The 26,753-nt window shown below is 44.8% G+C and overlaps 1 protein-coding gene across 1 annotated transcript in view; it reads left to right on the top strand.

The window, feature by feature from the left end:
- The first annotated feature begins 547 nt into the window (after positions 1–547).
- Positions 548–26,753, top strand: part of ANOS1 (anosmin 1) — a 204,824-nt gene continuing 178,618 nt past the window's right edge. Inside the window, exon 1 of the mRNA XM_003260996.2 lies at positions 548–892. Within this exon, the coding sequence (XP_003261044.2) occupies positions 686–892 (207 nt within the window). The 5' untranslated portion in view covers positions 548–685. The remainder of the gene's footprint in view (positions 893–26,753) is intronic.

The raw sequence follows: 26,753 nt of genomic DNA, 5'->3' as shown, positions 1-26,753 counted from the left end.
GACACTGTAGGGCAAATGTCCACGCTCCGCTCCCCGTCTGTCTTACTGCCATTTGTTTTCTTCCCTTCTTTCCACTGCCTGGGCAAAGGGAATTCGAGTATGTGAAAGCGTGGGAAAAGCCCGGACCCAGGGGAGGGCGGGGAGAAAGCAAGCCACTTAGGGGCGCGGGGTCAATCCCCAGGCAGGTAGGACGCCCCTGGGGGTCCTGAGGCCTCTTCTCTCCTGCCGAAGGGAACACTCCTCCTGGCAGGCCTGGACCTGCTCACACCGACGTTTACCTGGACGGAGGGGGGAGGTGGGAGGGGCAGGAAGCGGTTGGTGCGGACGAGGGAGGCGCCTGCGTGGGAGCCGGGCCCCTCGAGACCTGCGCGGCGTGGAAAGCCGCTCGGCGTCGCCCTCCCCCGGAGCGCCCGGGCTCGCAGCTCCCGAGACCGGCCCACGGGCCCTGCGCCCGGCCCCCCTGTCACTCACACGCCTTCCAGCCAATGGTGCGGCCTCCTGTCCCCCTCACCCCACCCCTCGAGGGCGAGCTGGGAGGGAGGTCGGCGGGGAGGGTCCGGCCGGAGTTGAAGGATTCAACTTTCCGGCTCAGTCGCGGCGGCTGCCTGGTCCCCAGCAGTGCAGCCCCGGCGCGGACCAGGGAGCCTCGGCCAGCGCCCGGCGCCCTCGCCCTCGACCCGCAGCCATGGTGCCCGGGGTGCCCGGCGCGGTCCTGACCCTCTGCCTCTGGCTGGCGGCCTCCAGAGGCTGCCTGGCGGCCGGCCCCGGCGCGGCTGCTGCGCGGCGGCTGGACGAGTCGCTGTCTGCCGGGAGCGTCCAGCGCGCCCGCTGCGCCTCCAGGTGCCTGAGCCTGCAGATCACTCGCATCTCCGCCTTCTTCCAGCACTTCCAGGTACGGGGAGGCCCCCGCCCGGGGTTCTTTCTGGGGCTGCGGCTGCGGCGTGGGCGCACCGGGGTGCGCGCCTCCTAGCCTGGGCGCGCAAAGTTCTCGGCCAGCGCCGCAGGCTGATCCTGGCTTCCCCTGGGCGTGGATCTTACAGTCGGGGTGCTGGAACTCTCCTTTCCAGCCTCTTCCCGGCTCCTGAAACGAAAAAGAAGCCCGAGACATCTTGCCCCAACTCCCTCCTTCCCAGCAGGAAACCAAAGGCGATTTCCCTGGGGAGGGAGAGTCGTGGATGCTGGGAGTGGGTGTGTGGATGTGGCGGTTTCCCGGGAATTGAGTGCGCAAGACTCCGAGCGGGCGGCGACTCCCGCAAAGTCCCAGGCGCCCCGGGGCACTGGGAGGGAGTCCGGGAGGCGCGTCCGGCTGCGCCCGGGGACCTCACCTCTAGCCCCAGCCCCGCAGGTGCCCGCGGGCCGACACTTTGTCTCTTTTGAAAGATGGTTTTCACTCTCTGAGGGCTCAGAGCTCGCTGCCCGCCCTTGGAGCCCCAGCCAGGGTACTTGTGCCAAGTCGTGTTCCAGGGTGCGTGTATGCGCGTGTTGGGGGTGCGGGTGGCTGTGCGCGCCTCAATTCGGAACCCCAAAGATTCAAGGTCTTGCCCTGGACTAGCGTAGAGCGTCAGGGAAGAAGTGCCGGGGATAGGGGATTTGGCGGGGCGGTATTTGGATACTCCTCAACGAGTCCCGAGGGCACCGTCCCCCAAACCCCGTACGTAGGTTCTTTCAGCCTGAGGGTGGGGAGTGTGTGTGCGCGCGCGCTTGTGTGAGAGGCTCCGGGAGCCGCGCGCTTGGCTCAAGCGGGTTGCCGGGACTCTGCCCTGTGGCGCGGACCCCCGCGGGACTTGCGCGGAGGCTCTGGGTGCGGGTGGGCGCAAGAGAGCAGGTTCCGGACTCAGCGGGAGCGAGTGCAGCTGCTGCCTGTACCAGCCCTGTCGGGCGTGCGAGCTCTGAAATCCTCCGCTTATTTTTCTCTTCTCTCATCCTTCTGTCCTTCTTCTCGCCTCTATCCCTAGGTGCCCACCTGTTCCAAGTTTCCAATTTCTCGCCTCGGGGAAACTGTGGAGGCACCAAAAGGAGAAATGGGGGCTGGGGGGAGGGGGTCCCCCTGTCAGGGCGGGAACTGGAAGCCAAACTCTTGGCTCTTGAACTGGGCGCCCTTCCTGCCGGAGCTGGTCAAGGGGTCGGGGGGGGGTCCCCCTAGAGGCACTGGGAATTAAGCTGCCAGAGGAGGCCATATTGATAAGGGTGGAGTGTGGAAGTGATTCCCCTTAGCCCTCGGGGATGATCTTGAACCGGCTGGTGAAGCTGGCGCGTTCGCGAATGTGCAGTTGAGTTTATTCTAAGTCGTAGAAGCAGCATCTCGTGGGTGTCAGAGAAATGGGCACGCTCTGTAGTCCTCCTGCGTCTTCAGGGAATGGAAGACCCAGTGCTCACCTCCTGCGGTGAAATTTCCCAGACATCCTGGACAGATCCAGGAGAGGGCCGGTCCCCAGGCACCTGGTTTCCAGCCCTCCGAGTCCTACCCTGAAAGTCAGTCTCCTAAGATGCCACACTATTGTTTGAAACAACAGAAAACCAAACAAAACGGAGCAGCCTATTCCCAGGGAGAAAGAGTACCTTTTTTTTTTTCTTTTTATTGAATTGTCAGTGCTGTAATTTATTTGTTTTACTGTTTCAGTGGCTAAAGCAGCAGCTTAGATGAAGCCAGTTCCCGTGAAAGGCTTTTCTTGTGGTCTCCTTGGCATGATTTCTCTTTGGAAGAAAAACTGCTGACAGAATGCACATTGCTAGACAATCCTGATTACATTTTAATTAGCTGGGGGTGAAATAAGCTGCAAATTACTCAGTTAAGACTTAATAAGTGCTGTGTTTGTAATCAATTGCAAAGCCATTCTGGGAGCCTTAACCCTAACCTGGTAATGCCTATCTGATTTATCTAAATTGCAGGGATTAAGCGTTTTTAAGATCTGAAAAGCCAGCAACACATTCTCCTTATAAAAAACCCCAAGCTTCCCTGTTCCCCACCGATTGCCCTTTTTTTTTTTTTTTTTTTTTTTAAAATAATTAGAAGGAAGATGGGCCGGGCGGAGTGGCTCATGCCTGTAATCCCTGCACTTTGGGAGGCCAAGGCGGACGGATCATTTGAGGTCAGGAGTTCGAGACCAGCCTGGCCAACATGAAATCCCGTCTGTACAAAAAATACAAAAATTAGCCCGGTGTAGTGGTGCATGCTGTAGTCCCAGCTACTCAGGAGGCTGAGGCAGGAGAATCCTTGAACCCGGGAGGCAGCTGTTGCAGTGAGTCGAGATCATACCACTGCACTCCAGCCTGGGTGACAGAGCAAGACTGTCTCAAAAAAAAAAAAAAAAAAAAAAGGAGGGTGGAGCAATCAGTCTGCAGACAACTCATGACTGGGCTACAGGAAGTCTTAGGAAGATCCTTTTCCTACAGGGTCACCCCCCCCCCACCCCTGCCAACTCCTGCAAATGAGCCCACCCATAAAGCTGTCTCTGGAGCAGGTGCCTGTTTCCATCTTCTCTTGCACAGTTTCAGGCCATGTTTAAGGATGGGAGGAGCTTGCCTGGCCTCCAGCCTGGATGCCCGCCAGGTATGTGGACTCTCAAGTGTGAAAGCTGTCAGGCCTTGCCTCAGGAGAGCGCAACCTATGCACTCATGGTGTAGGCAGTGACGCAGATTCCCTGGGGCAGTGACCTGCTGTCGTCGGCCTGCAGAGGAAGCTGTGGTCTCATAGTCTGTGCCCCAGTTGTCCCCACTGTCCTCCACTGCCCAGCCCTTCAGCAGCAAGACAGAAAAGCGGTGGGTAGATGTGCACACCTGACACCTCCAGGTCTGCAGGCTGTTTCTGCCCCACCTGCACAAAGTGGCCGTCAACCACGCCCAAAAACACAAGGGACTCAGTACTGAGGCATGGAGGTGGGAATGCAGACCAGGGATACCTGAGTAATCCAACACTGCTCCGACCTGGAAAGGAAGAAAGGAAGATGAGATGGAAACCCCATCATTTCACTACTGAATGCTGCCGTTCATTCACGAAAGAAACAGTGCATGTTAGCACCTCCTGAAATGTTGGTATCTGGCTCCAGGATGCTTTGTCCAGGGCATTTGGCATGGAGCTATTTCAGGCTCACAAATAGAATACATATGTGCAGTTAGCAGAGTGAAGAGGAGCTATGGGTCTGTGAGGTATGGAACAGGGAAGTGGGCTTTGGGGCTAGGCAGACCTGCTCTACACCCAGGCTCTATTGCTTCGCAAATGGGTAGCTTGGGTGCATCACATCACCTTCCTGAATGTTAACCCTTCATATGCCCAGTGGGGGAGAGAAGCACCTGCCCTGCAAGATGCAATCAGGATGCAAAACATGTTGGGATAATGCAGGTGATGGTAATACAGCAGCTAGCACTACCCGGAAGATTACTAAGGAGCAGCCACTCTTCTAGTACGACTCTTTTAATCCCCACAACACTCCTAGGAGGCAGCTACTAAATTAGAGAAGAACTCAGAGGTCTTGAAAAGTTGGCTCATCACACAGTTCATTGACGATTTAGCTGGGTTATCAGTGAGGATGGCTTCTAGCTTTTGGTTTTGTTTCTATTTTTAAGATTTTGTTGGTTAGCTGGATAATTTACTTCGGACTGACTACCTAATTTTCAGGGCCTGGTGCATCCCTAAAAACGTGGGGCCTCTTAGCAAGAAAAAAAGTGTTTGTTAAAGGAAATAATATAAGATATAAAACGTCTTCCTTTCTTCTGCCACTTGCTTCTCTTGTCATGGTGTTTTAAATTTCCTATTCCATGTTGTTCTCAGTAAAGAAAATTTAAAAGTTTAATTATTAGCATGACGCTAACTCTTCTTCTTTATATTGTGCAATGCCAGCTTTACACGCAAATATCAGAGCACTTAATTCCTGGAGGGAGCCCTGAAATGGACAGAGGGTCCAACAGGCCAGACTCGGAAATGGTGGAAGGAGGAAGAGAAGGCTCCCCCAAGGCTTTGGGGTGTGCCCAGGGAACACTTATGTCTCGCAGGCACCTAGGGCCTTGGGCTCAGACACATGTGCTCAGGCATGATGCTGGCCAGGTCCCCTCTTTTGCCTGCTGCTGCACCCAGGGATTGTACTCTTGCCTGGCACAGGTCCTCTGGAAATTGAGCCAGGTGCCTCCCCTTCGTAGGCCAGCTGCTCCTGCTCCCAGCAGATGGGCAGCTCCCAGGTGTATTGCAACCTCCTCAGTGGATGTGCCATTCCAGTGTCTCAGAATCGGGCTGGCCACCCACCAAACACACCATCATGCAATGGGGACAGACACAACCATACCATGGGACACTGTACGACATGCATATGGCCAACCCTGATCTTCCCTACACCCATGCCCAGGTCCCTGCAGGGATCATAGTGGGCAGGGATCATGTGATGGGAGGTGGGGAGCAGAAGGCGAGTGGGGCCTAGGGTGCCAGGTGATGGGGGAATGGGCGGTGAGAACCTGTCCTGGAGAGGTGAGGGTGTGGTGGGAGTCAGGATCGGTTGTGCGCTGACATGTCCACTCTCCAGTGAGTACTGCAGTGTGCTATTGACTCTTACATACAAAACTCAAACTCAAAGAATTTCAGCATAGCCATTGCAGAGCATACCCCAAGCCTAGGTCCTCTTGTGAGCATGTAGTGGACTGCACTGTTCATACGTCTGTGAAACTGACCTAGTTTGCTTTGTTTGTATGTCAGAGATTCAGCCATCTGGGAAAGTTTAAACCTACTTTAGCGTGGTGGTTCCTCATAGGGTCACCTCTAATGTTAAAGGGTACGATGCTGACATATGCTCACTTAGGGAGAAACATCTCTCCTCTTATGTTCTCAACTTCTCTAGAAGATTAAAGAAGAAGGAAAGGAGGGAGGTGGTGTCTGAGATAAGCCCTGTCTCTTTATAGGTGACTCTTGATGCATTTGAGAGTGACTTCATGCCCTATGCTTCATCTTGGACACTCCTGCTCCTCTGACCTCCTCTGGGTCTGCCCATGATGGCACAGGTGTAGCTGAGTCTTAAGCTCTAAACATATTAAGTTCCCTAAGCATGGGCAGGCTTGGGACCTGCCATTGGCAATCTCAGCATTGGCAGGCCTGGGACCTGCTCTTTGTCTGCCTGTGTTTTCTCAACGGAGGCTCAAGAGAGTGGGGTTTGAGGAAAAGTAGTAGTCCATGGGCAAGTGAGGCAGGGTGTGTGTTTATGTGTGTCTGTGTCTTTGCCAGATTTCAGAATGCCCGGGGAGAAAGTGGATGGGATCCTGCTGGAAGACTAATAGCAGGTTGCTGGCAGCTTGGCCCTAGGGTTCCAGAATTGTACTGATGTTAAGAGATTCTTCCTTAATGGGACGTTATTTGCCCTATAAAGTACCACTGATAGGCTCCCTTCGGTAGCTGATTAGAGATCAGAGGCTCTTCCTAGCAGTAATTGGAAGCTGTTTGTTTTGGCAAAAAGGAGAATGAAGCTGGTGATGAGATCATTCCACTTAGAGGGCCAGCCTCTCCTCCAAGGCAAAGTAAACAAACAATTAGCGCATCAAAACCCCAGCAGCTACAAATCAGCCCCAGGCTCACAGATTTCAGAGGAACGGATTTTGTGGCGCTCATACCCAACCTACGATGTGTCCCTTTGCTCTGTGCTGAGTTTTCAGTTATATTGCAGGATGGCCAGGCATTTAGAGAGCCGCTGGGAGAGACACGACTCGATGCAGTTTGGTCTTGGTGTTTCCTGGTCTGAGTTATTGGTTCTCTGGCTGCGTTTCTAACATGTTCTGAATTTGACCCAAAAGAAACCTTATGCTATTCATTGCAATTTTTTGTGTTTTTAATATGGTATTTCTCTTTGAACATGATTTAAAACTCTACCTTATTGTGACTGTAATAGAACATTTAAAAAACAATAGAAAATATACTTATTAACTTGTTTATTTCTTTATGCAGTATATCAAATATGTATATATATCTGTATATATATATGTATAATATTATTATTTATCCACATGTGTGTATTTGGACACCGAAATTTAAAAGGTAATATTGTTGGTGCAAGTGTTCCCACTTTTTTTTTTTTTTTTGAGACGGAGTCTCGCTCTGTCACCCAGGCTGGAGTGCAGTGGCGCGATCTCGGCTCACTGCAAGCTCCGCCTCCTGGGTTCACGCCATTCTCCTGCCTCAGCCTCTCCGAGTAGCTGGGACTACAGGCGCCCGCCACCACGCCCGGCTAATTTTTTGTATTTTTAGTAGAGACGGGGTTTCACTGTGGTCTCGATCTCCTGACCTCGTGATCCGCCCGCCTCGGCCTCCCAAAGTGCTGGGATTACAAGCGTGAGCCACCGCGCCCGGCCTGTTCCCACTTTTAAAAATGTAATCATAAATTTGGAGGTTATCATATTTATTCAAAATAAATTCACCACCTTTCATGTTCTAACCTACCAGGTATGTTTCAGTGAGTGAGTATAAAATGTTGGGGTTAAGGTAGAGAGACTTATGAAAGTGTTAGGGGGTACTGCTTGTATTAAGTCAGAAATGGAGAAGTTCCAATGGATTACTTGGTATTGCTGTCCAGAAACCTGACTCTCATACCATTTTGGGGGGAAGGGAGGTTTGGGACAGCAATTAATGAAGCATATCCATATTATCAGAAGGCATTTTTATTTATGAAATAGGAATAGAAATAACTGAAAATGCCTCTTTGCAATGCCTTGTGTAAAGTATAGAGTAACATAATTTCTGGGCATCATCTAAGCTCACAGAGCCTTAGGGTTCTGAAGTCAGCTACCTTTCAACCTTTCTATTTAACTTACCCTGGGCTCCATATTTTGAAAGCAGGTTGTCTATCAACATATGGCGTTTATTAAGTATGACCTGGTTTTTCCTCTTTACATTAATCAAAGATATCCATAACTCTTTCAAGCTTTAGATTAGCATTAGGTTGCCCCCATGACCAGAGCTGATTGATAAAATGAATAGTTATGACATTTTAGTTCTCTTTGCACTATCATCTTAGGAACATGTGTCATTTTGGGGAGTTTTCTGAAATATTTTAAAAGAGGTGATATACACCAATCCCTTCTCCAGTCGATGCAGTTGTTGACCTCTTGCCTCTTACCCCACCATCCCCCGGCTCCTGTATCAGCTGCTAATAGCTTACAGCTGCTTCCTTTTAAGGGACTAACCTTTGGCCGATGGACACCATCTTGCTTGCAAGGTCATGCATCCTCCTCCCTTGATGTGGGCAGACCATGGCAATTGGCTCTCTGCTCAGGGGATATAGGAGGTCAGCCCCCTGCTGGAATCAGCTCTGTAATGCAATTCATGCCCAAAAGCATCGCATGGGATCAGGCTCATGCAGGGCTCTGGCTGAGATCCCATCCCCACACAGGTCTTATCTCTGCCTTCTCCTGCTTCCTCTCTTCCCTCTTTTACTGACAGCTTCTCTCCCCGCCCCAATATTACCCCATGTGCGAGAAACCCCAATTCAACCTCTGCTTCTAGGAAACCCAGTCTAAGACACCTCCCTTCAGAAACACTTGGTTCCATTCAACACTTTTGTTTTTTCTGATCAGACAACTCGATTCTTATAGAAATGACCTGTTCAAGCTAGTGGGTAGAAGAAGTAAAAATATAACTTAGCTTTCACACTCTCAGCTAAGACTTCATTTACTATCCTTCAAAAAATTGAGAGGGTATACAAAGTTTAAACATAATTTTAAATAAACAGATTCAGAAGATTTTCTGTTACTTGAATTTAGTTTCTAGCTCCTGATGACTTCAGTAAAAAGATTTCAATTCTTGGACCTAGTAGGTAAGCACATCATGCTCCCTCATTGTTGAGAATTCAATGAAATGTGAAAATATGCACTGTTCAGGAAAGCTTGAAATAGCTGTAGGGTAGGTGGGCAGTAGCTGGAGTGAGAGGACATCATTAACGACAGTACTACATGGCAGGTCTAGGAAGAAGGCAAGGGAGCCCCAATAGTTGAACATATTCAACATTGGATTTACTCAGCATGCAACCAGTGGAGCTATACCCCAAAAAAGCTACATCCTCCAGGACCTGCAATCCTTTGTATATTTTAAAAATGTAATTTATGTATGGTTTCAAAGAGGTGAGGGGAGACATTTTCCCTGATGGTAAAGAGGGTTGGATAAAAATACTTATCCTTATTAGCCAATATGTAAAAAAATGCCCAGAAAGGAACAAATGTAGCATTTGTAGATTGTTTTCCTGTGAATCACTGTCTGCATAGGTGCTGGATCTGTTTCTTTCTTTAAAAAGTACTGATTTATTTGCATTTTCCTGATCACTAGTGATGTTGAGCATTTTTTTCATGTTTGTTGGCCAGTTGTATATCTTCTTTTGAGAATTGTTTATTCATGTCCTTAGCCCACTTTTTGATGGGATTGCTTGTTTTTTCTTCTTGCTGATTTGTTTGAGTTCCTTGTAGATTCTGGATATTAGTTATTTGTCAGATGTATAGGTTGTGAAGATTTTCTCCCACTCTGTGGGTTGTCTGTTTACTCTGCTGACTGTTCTTTTTGCCGCGTAAAAGCTCTTCAGTTTAATTAAGTCCCACCTATTTATCCTTGTTTTTGTTGTGTTTGGTTTTGGGTATTTGGTCATGAAATCTTTGCCTAAGTCAGTGTCTCAAAGGGTTATTCCAATGTTATCTTCTAGAATTTTTATAGTTTCAGGTCCTAGATTTAAGTCCTTGATCCATCTTGAGTTGATTTTTGTATAAATGAGAGACGAGGATCCAGTTTCATTCTCCCAATGTGGCTTGCCAATTATCCCAGCACCGTTTGTTGAATAGGGTGCCCTTTCCCCACTTTATGTTTTTGCTTGCTTTGTCGAACCACAGTGTGGTACCACCTTACTCCCGCAAGAATGGCCATTATCAAAAAATCAAAAAATAATAGATGTTGACGTGGATGCAGTGAAAAGGGAACACTTCTACACCACTGGTGGGAATGTATACTAGTAAAACCACCGTGGAAAACGGTGTGGAGATTCCTCAAAGAACTAAAAGTAGAACTACCGTTTGATCCAGCAATCCCACTACTGGATATCTACCCAGAGAAAAAGAAGTCATTATATGAAAAAGATACTTGCACACGCAATTGCAAAAATGTGGAACCAGCCCAAATTCCCATCAATCAATGAGTGGATAAAGAAACTGTGGTGTGTATGTGTGTGTGTGTGTGTGTGTGTGTATACACACATAATGGAATACCACTCAGACATAAAAAGGAATGAACTAATGGTATTCGCAGCAACCTGGATGATATTGAAGACCATTATTGTAAGTGAAGTAACTCAGGAATGGAAAACCAAGCATTGTATGCTCTCACTCGTAAGTGGGAACTAAGCTATGAGGATGCAAAGGCGTAAGAGTGATACAATGGACTTTGGGGACTCCGGGGGAAAGGGTGGGAAGGGGGTGAGTGATAAAAGACTACACACTGGGTTCAGTGTATACTGCTCAGGTGATAGGTGCACCAAAATCTCACAAATCACCACTAAAGAACTTACTTGTGTAACCAAATGCCACCTGCTCCCCAAAAACCTATAGAAATGTATTTTTTAAAAAAGTACTGATTTAATAAGTTCCATTTATTTCAGCTAATATCAGTGGATTGTTACAATTCCAAAGATGAGCTAAAACCTCTGTACATGAGGAACTTAGGGTCTATTTGAGGCTAAGACTTGTTTGTAAACAGACAAGTTCAGCCCAATAGATGGAGTTTTTTGTATGAGATCTCAGAGGAGGGAGGGTGTTTATCTTTTTAGGGAAAGTCTCATAACTGCTAGCTGAGTTATTCCAGCTTGGAACAGCATGTGTATAAATACAGAGTCTTGCAACAGTGTGGTCTGTCTGTTGGGGACCATAACCTAAATGGCCATGATATAGCATCAGCCTCCCAGCTAGCAGCCAGACTTTGGGAACTTGTTAGAGGAGGAATAAATAGCCACAAAGCTCAAGTGCTTTGTTCTGCAAGGCAGGTTAAGAGCATGCCCATTGTAACCTGATGCCACATTCAAGCCACAACACTTAGGGGTGTGTGTCTTGCTGGTTCTTGCTAATCTGGTTGAATTTCAACTCCTAATGCTTTTCAGTTGATCTCTATGGAGATCCTTGGCCGCACCCCTAAGAAAGAGCCTAAGAAAGAAGAAGGGAGGAAAAGGAGGCTATCTCTTGGCTTGTGGTTGGACACAGCTTCTGAATTAGTGGCTCTGAATTAGAAGCTCTCCGGAATTCCTGAGCCACAGGACAGAAGGCATTTAGCATTGCATTTTACAGTGTTTTGGAGTTGACACAATTGTTTCACATAAAATATCTATTTGACCATCACAACTACTCTGTGAGGTCAGGAATGTTATTTTTCTTTACAGATAAGAAAACCGAAGGCCTGAAAATAAGATAACCAAGGGTCCATAGCAGAAACTCAAGCCCTTATTGTCACATTCCTAGATATTTGTACTGAATGACTCCACTTCTTAGTATGTTAACAGCGAGAGAAGACAGAGGGGAAACAGCACCTATATTATGATCCAGAGACACTCAGTTGTGAGGGAACTAGGACGGCATTTCTCACTTACTTACTGGCTTCTGGAGGCAGTTTTGCACCACAGTTGCACAGGTGAGGACAATTGAAAGGTTGCTGGTGTGATAGAAAATGGCTTGAAAAATATCAGTCCATCGACACCATCCCGAGTGGTGGTGCACGTACCCACCCAATTCATTCTTCTAACCAATAAGAATCTGTAAAACACAACCGTCTTTCAGGTATCTTAGATTGTGAGGCCCCAGCATATGTGAGATGTGCTTCTTGCCTCAAAAACAATTACTTTCTTTACAAATTTTTTGTTTGTTGTTTACACAAGGTCTCCCTCTGTCACCTAGGCTGGAGTGCAGTGCCATGATCATATCTCACTGTAGCTTTGCACTCCTAGGCTCAAGAAATCCTCCCTCAACCTCCTGAGTAACTGGGACTACAGGTGTGTTACACCCCTGTACCTGGCTAATTTTTTTTTAAGTTTTTTTTTTCCCCCAGAGATGGGGTCTTGCTATGTTGATCACGCTAGTTTCAAACTCCTGGCCTCCAGTGATTCTGTTGCATCAGCCTCCCAAAGTACTGAGATTACAGGTGTGAGCCACCATACCTGGCCAAGAGAATTATTTTCTGCTGGAGAGAAGGACAAACATTTAATAAAATTGCTGCAAGTTGTTGACGTGAAGAAAGAAACTATTAAAACCATGAATCATCTTTTAAATCCTTACATATAGTAATTTAACTCATGATCATGGGTATTGATATTTTTCAGACGAAGAATGTCTTTTTTTGTTTTTGTCAATTGCTTTTTTTTAGGCCCATCCAATTTTCCTTGCGTGTAATGAAACAGCAGAGTTTTATCGAGATTCTTGGGGAAGCGTTCCAAGCAGCTGGAGTCCTGGACATCACAGGGGATGTTTGCTGTCTGCGAATAACAAAAGTTGCGGTGTCCTCATTCTTGGCTGTGTTGCTGTTGTGTATGTTGGTGGGACATGTGTGGAGTCATTGTGCATGGTAATTGTAGCTTGCATGTATGTGACAGCCATTTCCACGAGCTCAGTGTGCCTGACATGCTTGCTTCACTGCCTTTTGTTTGGGTTTTGGTTACGTGTGTGTGTGTTTACACTTTATAATTCTTTCCGGCATCTCTGCAAAATATAAAAGTTAGGCAATGAGGAAATCTTTCAAAAAAAGAATTTTGAAAATTCTCAAGGCTGCACATGAGAACAAGATGGTAAAGATGTGAAGTTTTGGGGTTCTTTAATCCCCGAAGCTTTAAAACCTCTCCTCAGGGGAGTCTGAGAAGCAATACCCCATCAAAAGGCTTGAAAAGAATCCAGCAACAAATCAAGCCTCTTAATTCACATTCTGTTTACCCTTTTGTTTTGAATTATAACTTTTTTATTTCATAAGGGTTTTTTTTTGCTTTTCAAGTTGTTAATACTTCAGAAAATATTTTCTTAGTGAGCTCAAAAATATATAATTTTGTGTTTCACATTACCCTGATTCTTATAAAGATAAGGCAGATATGTTGTTACCATTTAAAAAGTCACATAATGGGCCAGGCGCGGTGGCTCTCGCCTGTAATCCCAGCATTTTGGGAGGCGAAGGTGGGCAGATCGCCTGAGGTCAGGAGTTTGAGACCAGCCTGGCCAACATGGCAAAACCCCGTCTCTACTAAAAATACAAAAATTAGCCAGGCATGGTAGTGCGCACCTGTAGTCCCAGCTACTAGGGAGGCTGAGGCAGAAGAATCCCTGGAACTTGGGAGGCAGAGGTTGCAGTGAGCCGAGATTGTGCCACTGTACTCCAGCCTGGGTGACAAAGAACCTGTTGAGTTCTTTGAAGGGTTCATTCAAGGAAAGTTGATTAACTCTTGTTTAAATCTCTAATAGGGCATTATTGCAAGAGACAGTCCATCTAGACTTACACAAATATCCCAGTCCTTGTCTTTGAATGCCTACACTGTTGGAAGTAATGACACTCTTCTGAAATGTGGACTCCTTGTTATACTGTGTATACCAGAAAGAAAGTTGACCAAAACCTGTAAACTTAAAATATGGGAGAGAGATTTTTAATAGAATACACAGCTTATATTGACATGTGTCACCGCATCAACTGGACAGATCCTGAGTGTTGTTATAACAAATCCAGTATGCCAAGGAGGTTTACATTTCAGGGTCATTAGTTTGCTTTCTAGCTGAGAGGACTCCCGCAGAATGCAAATTGCAAGATCCTTTACAATCATAAGGAATAGTGATAATAGAATCATCCCCACAATTGGAAGTATACAAATGTTTTCTGAGAACTGTGCACCAACAATTTCTGATGCAGTGCTGAGATTTCCACTTTTTCTTCTTCATGGCCAGATACTTACTTTTGTCTCTGCCAACTGCTGTTTTATCCCTTGTTTGATGGTCATTTCTCCCCAGTGGACAGAGTTCTGCTCACCTAGAGGCGTAATTGTGCCTGAAACAAGGAGCAGAGAACCACGTAGCTGTATGGAGATGCTATGGCAACCAGACATCAGAGGTTACCTATTCCTGCCCAACAGTCCTGCCATATGAATGACCCACATAAAGGCAGAATTACAAACCACACCACAGCACTGGTGCCTGGCCCCTAGAGTTGAAACCAATCCTGTTGATGCCATGAATGCCAAGTTCATGCAGAAGTTACTGACTCCTTTCAGATAGAATGAGAAGAAAATGGGAGGCCAGTTGTTGTGAACATGTTTTGACAACTGTGGTTCTTTTAAATTTCATCTGTGGCAAGAAGGGACAAAGACATCACCTAGGTTGGTATCCACTATTAAAAACAGTCATTGTTGGCCGGGCGCGGTGGCTCACGCTTGTAATCCCAGCACTTTGGGAGGCCGAGGCGGGCGAATCACGAGGTCAGGAGATCAAGACCACGGTGAAACCCCGTCTCTACTAAAAATACAAAAAAAAAAAAAATTAGCCGGGCGTGGTGGCGGGCGCCTGTAGTCCCAGCTACTCGGAGAGGCTGAGGCAGGAGAATGGCGTGAACCCGGGAGGCGGAGCTTGCAGTGAGCCAAGATTGCGCCACTGCACTCCAGCCTGGGCGACAGAGCGAGACTCCGTCTCAAAAAAAAAAAAAAAAACAGTCATTGTTTGAAGGTGGGCACTTTGTTCCCCATTTTCTTTTCCATGTTTTGGGCTATTAAAGCTGTTTGGGGCCAGGCATGGTAGCTCACGCCTGTATTCCCAGCGCTTTGGGAGGCTGAGGTGGGAGAATCGCTTGAGTCCAGGAGTTCGAGACTGCAATGAGCTCCAGTGGCACCACTGCACTCCAGTTGGGTGACAAGAGTGAGACCGTGTCCTCAAAACAGAAAAGTCATTTGGAACTAGAACTTTGCCTTTAAAATCTAAAATATGTGTCCCATATATCCTTGATGGATAGTGCCATCGTATCTTTTGCTTAAAATCATTTATTTTTTAAATTTTGAATTTTTATTTATTTTATTTATTTACGTTTTGAGACAGGGTCTCACTCTGTCACTCAGGCTGGAGTGCAGTGGTGCAATCATGGCTCACTGCAGCCTCAAACTCCCTGGCTCAAGGATCCCTCCACCTTAGCCTTTCAAATAGCTGGTATACAGGCATGTACCACCACACTTGGCTAATTTTTTAACAGTTTGTAGAGACAAGTTCTCACTATTTTGCCTAGGCTTGAGTTTTTATTTTTTGAAAATAGAGACACGGTCTCACTATGTTGCCCAGGCTGGTCTTGAACTTCTGGCCACAAGAGATCCTCCCATCTGGGCTTCCCAAAGTGCTGGGATTACAGGTGTGAGCCACTGTGTCAGGCCAGCCCATCATATCTTTGAGTAGAAATGCATTGTCTCTCTCTTCTCGCCCTCTCCTGTTCTATCTTTTCTTTCCCCCTCTTCCCTCTCCCTTTCTTTCTATTTTGACATTTGGCTGTACCATTTTGAAAGCAGTACAGCCAAACCTCGTGGTCATCATTCCATAAATGGCCTTCATCTGGGAAGTATTTTTTTTTTTCCCATTGGGCCAGAATTTAAAAGAAAGTGGAGAACATCTTTTGGTTGTTTTTGTTGTTTCCACATTTTTGTATCCGGAGTTATGAGCTAATGCCTTCACAGCTGCAAAGAAATTTTTTTTTTAAATCTGGATAGAATATATTCTCTGGTTAAGTATCACAATCACCAGAAAAACAAATATAGACTAGTCGACCATCTGTATTTTCATTTTTCTATTATCCAGGAGCCATAGATTTCTGCAATGTTTTAAACCTGTTTTTAATAGGGCAAGATTTGCATACTCTAGTTCAATTTATTACTCCACAATTTTGAAAAAAAGATGGAGGTTGCTTTTTTACATAACCTCATGAAATTAGGGCTAGAATTTAATTTCCCTATATTTGTCTGTGTGTATATTATGCATGCGTGTCTAGTTCAGGGTTTGTCAACCATGGCACTGTGGACGTTTTGGAGCAGATTCTTCTTTGTTGAGTGGAGGAGCTGTCTGGTGCATTTTAATGGTTCCACAGCATCCCTGGCCTCTCCCTATTCAATGCCAGTACCATCCCTCCCACCTTCAGTCATGACAAAACTGATGTTTCCAAACATAGCAACTTGTGAATATTTGTACTGAGATATCCATATCTATTCCGTCTGTCTCTGTCTCTGGGTCTCTATCTCTGTGTCTGTCTCTATCTCTGTATATATTTTGCTTCCACTCTATGGCAAACATCCTGGCAGTCATGACATGGCTTAGCTTCTTGTTCTCAGGAAACACTAAGGGTCTGTGCTGTGTCAGGCTCTTTGCTAAGTGCTGGTGTGCCAAGATGACCAAGGCACGCGCCTTCATTCCCAAAGGACTGTGTCAGGGAACTGGGGTGCACAGACACAAATGAGGCGTCAGGTGGCACTAGCTCAGAGATGGGAGGCCACAAGAGGAGGGGTTACGGGGTGATCCAGAGCGCACTGTGGATCCAGATCGCTGGTGCCCTACCCTGGTTCTGTCCCTTCCTATGCTTACATCTCTGCTGTAAGTAATTCTGGAATCAAAACTGATGCTGTGAAGTCTCTCGCTTACGGGGAGACACGGACATCCCCATTCACAGAGGAGAAGGTTTGGGCCCTGAGATCACCACAGAAGGACAGGGTTAGCCTGACAAGTTTTCATCTTCTGAATAAATGAGACCTTGCAGCGTTCTGTTAAGTTTCTCTCTCCTAAACGAAAACCTCACTTTCCTTGCGTCTTTGGCAACCCTGATTGTGAAGATGTGTCATGGCATGTGAGCATGATCATATAAGTAGATGGATGGTTTTACCTATGAGCAGACTCATGCAAACTTAGTTATGCTGCATCATCTTCTTTAAATTCACATTATCATTATTTCTGTTGGTGAGCTGGTCCTAAGGTCTCCTGTTTTTGGAACTTCTTTGCAAGTAAACTTCTTTGCAAGTGAACTTCTTTTCCTTTCTGAGGACTGTTGTCTCTGCCCTCTCTCTCAGACCGTCGACTGCCCTTTGCCTCCATTTTGACGGTGGTGCTGCTTCATTGAGTTTTCTGGGATGCCATGCATTTTACTCAGAACAGAGCCTCTTACTTGGCTCTACAGATGCGCTGGCTGTCATCAAGATGAGTTAGGCCTAGAGGGAGTGCCTGGTGCTGATGATCCTGGGATTCAAAAATAGTGTGGTGCACGCCTGTAGCCCCAGCCGCTTGAGAGGCTGAGGAGGGATGACCACAGCCCAGGAGTTCTAGTCTAGCCTGGGCAACACGGTGAGACCCCATCGCTAAAACAAAATGAATAGTATGTAACCCTGGATCCCCAGTGCTCTACAGTCTGGTCTGAGAGACCCCTCCACTTCCAAAAAAAGAGATTTAAAAACTTAATTTTTTAATTTAAGAGACTCTTTCCAGTTTGTTTTGAAGTATCTAGTTCAATCAGTAGAGCATGACATGCAGATCTCTCATGTGTGCTTTTGTTACTTAAAGATTTCCCATTCTGGGTGGCCATGGTGGGCCTGTCATCCCAGTGCTTTGGGAGGCTGAGATGGGAGGATCACTTGAGGTCGGGAATTTGAGACCAGCCTGGGCATCAGAGTGAGACCCCATCTCTACCAAAAAAAAAAAAAAAAAAAAAAAAAGCCAGGCGTGGTGCATACCTCTTGTCCTTGCTACTTGGGAGTCTGAGGTAGAAGGATTGCTTGAGCTCAGGATGTTGAGGGTACAGTGAGCTATGATTGAGCTACTGCACTCCAGCCTAGGTGACAGAGAGAACCTGTCTCTGAATAAAGAGAAATATTTCCCTTTTCCATATGATGCATAGGATAAGATTAAGTAGATTTTTAAATTGAAATTTGAAATCCTGGATAAATATTGTGTAAGGAAAAGAAGTCATTTAATTCCAAGTCATCTATTCTATTGGGAAAACATACCTGACTTTTCAGACATGCTTCTAATTCTGCAATGAACACATTTTTCTTGGAATGAGTTTTATTTTTTTGCAAAGCAGTTTTTTCTTGGGGTTATTGCTCTTTGTGCTTGCATCACATTTAATTAATCATGTTTTCTCAAGTGGTCCCTCATTAAAACACACTGTCTTTTGAAGTTTATATTAAAATAACCCAGAATCATGATGAATGAGTTAGAATATAAGTCAGGGCATAATAGACTACGAGGTGCACTATTTTAGTTTGATGAATTATTCTGCACTCTTTAATGAATAACATAAATTAGCATAATGAAAAAGCATATATCAGAAGAAAACAATGTGACAAAAATCTGACACTTAGTAAAGTCAATTAGAAGGGGAAAACGTGTATTTTTAGTCATTTTTTTCCCCTTCTTGGGTGTTCCCTACTACAAATGAAGCTCAACTAAGTCCTGCATCTCCCAGTTTACATGTGTATAGCAAGATGGAGGTTTTGCTTTACCATTAAAACAACAACTTCTAGGATTTACCAGGCATATTCCAAAATGTGATGCTAAAATACTCAGTAGGGAAGCACATGGAAATAATAGTTTTTATCTCTGGGGCACGGTACATTTTTTCAATTAGATTTTTTTTTAATGGTTATAGTGATAATAGCAATAGTTCCTAGTTCATGTTACCTGGAAGCATATCCTCTCTGGCTACTCTTAATGCATGTGAGTAATTAGCTTGATAACTTAACATTAATCCTTAACCTCTGCTGGTCAACATGCCAGATTCCAGGCAGTAATGCGCCTTGTGGGAATGACTTATTATGCATAACATATTGCACCTGTCAAGCTTTGCAGCTGCCAAGCATCTATTTTGAAAAATAATAGGGTGATTTGAGAGTGCCTTTAAAGTCTGCTTTGTGCTTTTGCCACACAGTCATCCCCAGCAAGAAATCACATGTTTCTACAGTTGTTCTATGTGAAAATGGCCAGAGACTGAGATGAGGCCAAGACCGCAGAGGCCAGAGAGGTCTAGACCGCCCTGAATGATGTTACCTTGAGTCTCGGTCTTGCAGAAAAAGAAACCAGCACATGCAAAGATCAACTTATTGCTTTACAAAGAGGGTTGTTCTTTTTCAATGACAAGAATCCTATAAGAGACCTGTAAGAGCTGAGTAAGGGTCTCAGTCATTTAATTGGGACACTTGGAAGGGAGAGAAGAGAGAGAGACATTTGGGCCGGGCGCGGTGGCTCACACCTGTAATCCCAGCACTTTGGGAGGCCGAGGCAGGTGGATCACCTGAGGTCAGGAGTTCAAGACCAGCCTGGCCAATGTGGTGAAACCCTGTCTCTACTAAAAATACAAAAATTAGCCAGGCATGGTGATGGGCGCCTTTAATCCCAGCTCCTCGGGAGGCTGAGGCAGGAGAATCACTTGAGCCCTGGAGGCAGAGGTTGCAGTGAGCCGAGATTGCATCGTTGCACTCCAGCCTGGGTGACAGAGTGAGACTCCATCTCAAAAAAAAAAAAAAAAAAAGAAAGAAAGAAAGACATTTGGAGTGTATTTCGTGAAGTCACATAAAGCAAGGGAAGAGTAAGCATCTCAGGCTTTCGTGGGGATCAGCCATATTTGGATGACTTGTAAAACAGCTCACTGCTCTCCAGCCCCAGGAGTTTTGATTCTATGAGTGTAAAGTGTATCACCAGAATTTGCAAAAGCTTCCAGGTGAGGCTGATATCACTGGTTCCAGTACCACACTTTGAAAGCCACTGCTTCAGTTAGTCATGCTGTCGGGCTTCTCTCTGGTACCTTTCTTTTTTTTTTTTTTTTTTGAGACGGAGTCTTGCTCTGTCGCCCAGGCTGGAGTGCAGTGGCGCAGTCTCGGCTCACTGCAAGCTCTGCCTCCCAGGTTCACGCCATTCTCCTGCCTCAGCCTCTCCAAGTAGCTGGGACTACAGACGCCCGCCACCACGCCTGGCTAATTTTTTGTATTTTTAGTAGAGACGGGGTTTCACCGTGGTCTCGATCTCCTGACCTCGTGATCCGCCCGCCTCGGCCTCCCAAAGTGCTGAGATTACAAGCGTGAGCCACCGCGCCCGGCCTCTGGTACCTTTCTTTGCTTGATAAGAGGTGCCAAGTTCTAGCTTTGGAACTGTCCATTCTCCATCCTCCAGCTTGGACATTCTTCTGGGCAGCCCTTTTTGATTCAGGTTATGTACAACTGATTAAGTGTGAGCTTAGTAAGTAGAAGTCAATGGTGGTGTCCTCAGCAGAAACATCATTGTAGGCTCACTTAGAATCAGGAGACTCATTTGTCAAATGAGAGGGCTGGAATCACTGTCTGGCTGCCATGTCTTTTGAAACATGAGTTTTGATTCCACCTTGTTGACGGATGAAGAGGCCATTGTCAATTCCTTTGAACATATGTGTTCAGGGAGAGAGAGTGGGTCTCCGGGAAGAGAATGGGTCATTAGTAATCAAGGTCCGGGTATGGAACAAAGATCAGGAACATAAAGCTGAAGGTCTCACCAGAGGGTGCAACATTTTAAAAGTAGATTGGTTACACCTGGGGAGAATTGTGTGCTTGGCCAAATCACCTCATTATGACTGTGTGGTTCTTCCATGTTTATTCAAGCAATCAATTTTCACCAAAACTGGACTACTTGATTCTAAACAGTTTACATTATGGATTACAAATACCTTCTTATGATGCACCCACATGCTGTCAGATTGAAGTACTTTATGAAAGGAAAAACCATTGTCAGCGAGATGGACAGATGGGTTGTTGCAAAACACCATGTTCCGACATTTGCTGGGAGGTGGCAAGGAGGCCAAAGTGAAGAAATCAACATTGATAGTGAGTTGAAGCAAATTGAAAAAATAATACGTGAACATATTAACATATAGATTATTAACTGAGGTGCAGGTTGAAGTGTGGCTGAAACAATGTAGTATTTGTCCCATGGCTTTAATTTATTTTAGTCACTTTTCTGGATTGAATAGTGCACCTCTGACTCCATATGTTGATGTCCTAACCCCCAGTTCCTCAGGAAGTGGCAAAGCGGCCTTATTTGGAAATAACGTCGTTGGAGATGTGATTAATTACGATGAGTCATTCTGGAGGAGGGTGGGCCCCTAATCCAATATGACTGGTGTCCTTACAGAAAGGAGAAATTTTAACACAGACATGCAGAGATGTGAGGACACGGATGTGAAGGTTGGAATGCTGCCACAAGCCAAGGAACTACCAGAAGCTCAAAGAAAGTCATGGAGCCAATCTTCCCCTATGGCCTTTCTGAGAGAGCATGGTCTTGCGATAACTTGGTCTCATACTTCCAGCCTCCAGAACCGAGAGACAATAAATTTCTGCTGTTTCAGCCCCCCTAGGTTGTGGTACTTTGTCATGGCAGCCATAGGAAACAAAGTCATATATTTCAATTTGAATTTGGAATTATACTAAGAATAGCGCTTGACAGTATTGCATTTTCATGTTCTCCCAAGTGGGGTTTTGATATGTGAATCTAATTTAGTGTAACCTTGCATTAAACAACTGTATAGATTCTATTCTTTACATGGATATGATGCCTTTGCAAAGACTTGAAACAACCATACAATATAGAAATTAATTAGGCTGCTCTTATTTATAGGCAACTGGAAACCATTTTCTTTATTGTTGTATCAAAACTTACTGAGGGATTTTAGAATTCTGACTTCTCCATGGCTAATCGCATGATTAATTGGGATTAATCAACCTCTAGGTGGGGCCCCAGATCTCTCTGAGACCTTCTTCTACGTTATTGAAAGTCACTCCTTGTGTGCAAAGCGGTCAGATCACTGAACTTGGCATCTTGCCAGCTAGACTACAGCCTTGCCCTTGGATGGGCACAGGTGGTTTTCATAGACATCTCTGTGATTATCTTGTAAAGACATTATTCATCTCATTTGAGAACAGAAGACATTAATTTTTCTGAGAGCTTACTACCCATGATGGATGAGTAGTAGCCTGGCATGTGAAATAAAGCCTTTGACGTTAAGTAAGGTGTGCTTACTATTAAAATATTCTTTGTGTTTGAATCAGTAATAATTCGTACACTTTTAGCCTTCCTGGCCCCCAATTGACTCACCTACAAAGGGAGACTGTTGAACTTGAATTGCTATTAACTTGCAATTCTCAGGATGTAGAATTTTCCTCTGACTGTTGTGTTGCCACTGTTGCCAATGGCTTTCACATGTTATTCAAATGTATGACAATGACTAACCTGATGATTCGGGACAGTCTTAGGCGTGGTAATTTTGAGGTTTAGAGCTATCATTGGACACTTAGATTCCTCTTCAGCATGGCAATTTTGAGGTTTATTGGACACTTAGATTTCTCCTCCAACCCCATTCTTTACTGTTCCTTTCTCCTCAGACATTAGTGGAAATTCTAAGTTCCCCACTATATGCTCATTTCCATGATGTGGTTTGTGTCACGTCTTGGTCCTGCCCTTGAGTATTATGGAATTCAGTAATATGTGTGTGATCTTCCTTCTTCACACTCAGGCTGGATGGTCCCTGCATTGTGTTTTTCTCTTCTGGTTTTGATGTTTTCCTTTGGCATGGTAAATGTTTTGGAGAGAGTTACTAGACGAATTAGTTAATCAGAGGATAAAATATTAGCAGGCAGAAAATCTGAAAGTTGATCACTTGCAACTCCTCACCCCTTTTCCCTTGAACGGCTTTGAGAGATTTCGCCAGGAATTCAGGATGGAAAAGTCAGCGTAGTGGGGTAACATGTTACAGGGACACTGTAACCTCTTTCCCTTGGAAAGTTCCCTGTATTATGAGACAATGACATGTCATTAACGAGTTACATTTGTCTTGTTTTCACCAAGAAGATGGATTGAATGGACCTCAAAGATCTTCTCTGAGTTGTAATGATATGGTATCATCTGAGTCAGAATGCTACCGTTTACAAACATTTTGAGTGGGTATTTGGAATCACTTGTTGGGTCCTTTTCTTATCCTGGTTGTGTTTAGAGAACAGGCTTGGTCAGATTCAAATAGATCTTACACTCTGACAGAGACTGGAATGCCCATTGATGAAAATACTTTGCACAGAAGGACTGCTGGTGAGGTAGAAGTTCTTAGAGAGCTCTGGAGTCCTATGTGGCTCATGTGACTAACTATAAAATTGGAATTTCAAAAGCCCTCAATAAATTTATAAGATAACACGGCCGGGCGTAGTGGCTCACGTTTGTAATCCCAGCACTTTGGGAGGCCGAGGCAGGTGGATCACGAGGTCAGGAGATCGAGACCATCCTGGCTAACACGGTGAAACTCCGTCTCTACTAAAAATACAAAAAATTAGCCGGGCGTGGTGGCGGGCTCCTGCAGTCCCAGCTACTTGGAGAGGCTGAGGCAGGAGAATGGCGTGAACCCAGGAGGCGGAGCTTGCAGTGAGCGGAGATTGCACTGCTGCACTGCAGCCTGGGCGACAGAGTGAGACTCCATCTCAAAAAAAGAAAAAAAATATATAAGATAACACAAATAATGGTTTTCAATCATTTGTGCATAAGAGCAGCTATTGCACACTACCTTTCCCAAGGTGGACAAGATTGAATCCTGATGTAGCTAAGAAATGTCGCAAGTCATAGTTTTAGTCTGTGCAACTTTAGTTTCTGCTAAAATTTTTCTTGATGAATTTTTAGTTATATTTATTTATAAAACATCCTATATTAAGAACACAACACCTACAACAGTTAAGGAAATAAAAGACCTAAGAAGGCTTCAAAACACTTCTAGTTATTATGTATCACCTAAAGTACACTAGCCAGTTAAAAATTCGCATCATGTCATACTCTTTGCAGATAACCATGGTGAAGAATGTTCCTGGAGGTGAAGGTTGCAGTGAGCTGTGATCTCACCACTGCACTCCAGCCTGGGTGACAGAGTGAGACCCTGTCTCAAGAAAGAAAAGAAAAGAAAACAATGTAATTCAAAGTCATGTAAAGTTATTTAATATTGTTTTCTCTCTGTATTGGTCTTGCATAATTTTCTTCTTTGATGATTTTCATTATTCACAAGAACTTTGAAATGAAATTGACATTTGTTTTCTTAAAGACATTTCTTTTTTTATGGTTGAAAAGTACTCCACTGTGTATATGTACTGCTTTTTCTTTTCTTTCTTTCTTTTTTTTTAAATTATACTTTAAGTTCTGGGGTACATATGCAGAACGTGCAGTTTTGTTACATAGGTATACACATGCCATGGCGGTTTGCTGCACCCATCAACCCATCATCTATATTAGGTATTTCTCCTAATGCTGTCCCTCCTCTCGCTCCCCACCCCCTGACAGGCTCTGGTGTGTAATGTTCCCTTCCCTATGTCCATGTGTTCTCATTGTTCAACTCCCACTTGTGAGTGAGAACTTGCGGTGTTTGGTTTTCTGTTCCTGTGTAGTTTGCTGAGAATGATTGTTTCCAGCTTCATCCATGTCCCTGCAGAGGACATGAACTCATCCTTTTTTATGGCTGCATAGTATTCCATAGTGTATATGTGCCACATTTTCTTTATCCAGTCTATCACTGATGGGCATTTGGGTTGGTTCCAAGTCTTTGATATTGTGAATAGTGCCACAATAAACATATGTGTGAATGTATCTTTATAATAGAATGATTTATAATCCTTTGGGTATATACTCAGTAATGGGATTGCTGGGTCAAATGGTATTTCTGGTTCTAGATCCTTGAGGAATTGCCACACCGTCTTCCACAATGGTTGAACTAATTTACACTCCCACCAACAGTGTAAAAGGATTCCTATTTCTCCACATCCTCTCTAGCATCTGTTGTTTCCTGACTTTTTAATGATCACCATTCTAACTGGTGTGAGATGGTATCTCATTGTGGTTTTGATTTGCGTTTCTCTAATGACCAGTGGTGATGAGCTTTTTTCATATGTTTGTTGGCCGCATAAATGTCTTCTTTTGAGAAGTGTCTGTTCATATCCTTCACCCACTTTTTGATGGAGTTGTTTGATTTTTTTCTCGTAAATTTGTTTAAGTTCCTTGTAGATTCTGGATACTAGCCCTTTGTCAGATGGATAGATTGCAAAATTTTTCTCCCATTGTGTAGGTTGCCTGTTCACTCTGATGATAGTTTCTTAGACACTTCTGTTGTTCCTTTAAACTGTCTGGCACTCAGCTTCCCACTAAAGTTTTTTGGTTTTGTTTTTGTTTTGAGGCATAGTCTCTCTCTGCCACCCAGGCTGCAATGCAGTGGTGTGATCTCGGCTCACTGCAACCTCCGCCTCCTGGATTCAAGCAATTCTCCTGCCACAGCCTCCTGAGTAGCTGGGATTACAGGCATGTACTGGCACGCCCAGATTATTTTTGTATTTTTAGTAGAGATGGGGTCTCACCATGTTGGCCAGGCTGGTCTTGAAATCCTGACCTCGTGGTCTGCCCGCCTCAGCCTCCCAAAGTGCTGGGATTACAGGCATGTGCCACCATGCCTGGCCAGTTGTTTTTAAAAGTACAGGTGGAAAATAACTGCTGGTTACATTGAAACAACAATGTGTTCTTGGATGAATATACTTGAAGAACACAATTCTATTAGTTTCAGGAAAAGTATGTCAACCTGGAATGAAGTTATAATGCATCCTAAGGGTTTCAGGATCTGCCTCCCCTCCCCACCCCAGCAGACACCTACATCTGAAGATGCTCAAGTTATTGAAATAAAATGGTGTGGTATTTGTATATAACCTGCAAATATCCTCCTATATATTTAAAATCATCTGTACATTACTTATAATACCTAATACTGTGTAAGTGCTATGTAAATAGCTGTTACACTGTATTGTTTAGGGAATGATGAGAAGAAGAGAAGTCTGGCATTTGCTGTTCTATATATTTTCTTTAGATACTTTATCTACACGCTATAAAAAGATAATTAGTATTTTTATTTATTAAATAACGTATATTTGATCCCAAATGCAAGTCTTTGTTCAGTTTTCGGTGTTATCATGCCAAATCTCTTGGACATTTACATCATAGGAAACAAAATAATGAGCCTACTTCCTAAAAGCTCCATCCAGAGAAGATGAAACATTTCATCAGCTCAATCTATTTATATCATTCTTTCTAGCTCCTCAGGACCTAATAACTAAAGCTTAAATTCCTTTGTATGACCTCCTACTCCATTCATTTATTTCTTCAAGCAGTACCATTTGTGAAGACCATTTACTCTGTGTCAGGCACGCTGCTATGTGCCAGAGAGCCAATGGCAAACATGTGCTAGGGGTAGACACTACCGCCAAAGCTTTTCCAGGCTGGGGGGCAGATGATCGTTAAATTAAAACAACACACATAATTTACACTTGTCCACTGTGTGATAGAGTGCCTGGGAGGAGAAGTGCAGAATGTTATAAGAGCAAGCAACAGAGAGAGAGAGAGCTGTGGTAGTCAGGGCGTGGGGGTCAGGGAAGGCTTCCTGGTTGAAGTCACATTTTCTATGAAGAAAGGACAGTATGGGAAGGCTGGGTGTCTGGAGGCAGGTGTATTTCTTTCTATATGGTCAAATATTTGTTTCCTGTAGAATTCCATTAAATGGGAAATAGTTGTAGAATACAGAGAGACTTTTTTCTTGGTTAATGAAAAGACTGCTGAGGATATTCTATAACATTTGAAAGAAATTTTACTTATGAGCAACAAATATATAAAGAAAGCCTTCCTCCTGAACCTTTTAAATAGACTTTTTATTTTGTAGAGCAGTTTTAGGTTCACAGCAATTGAGCAGAAGGTACAGAGAATATCCACAT

This window comes from Nomascus leucogenys, chromosome X (genome assembly GCF_006542625.1).
Source record: "Nomascus leucogenys isolate Asia chromosome X, Asia_NLE_v1, whole genome shotgun sequence".
Taxonomy (NCBI): domain Eukaryota; kingdom Metazoa; phylum Chordata; class Mammalia; order Primates; family Hylobatidae; genus Nomascus; species Nomascus leucogenys.
The sequence above is the reverse complement of the archived record's forward strand: the minus strand, read 5'-3'. Positions and strand labels throughout refer to the sequence as shown.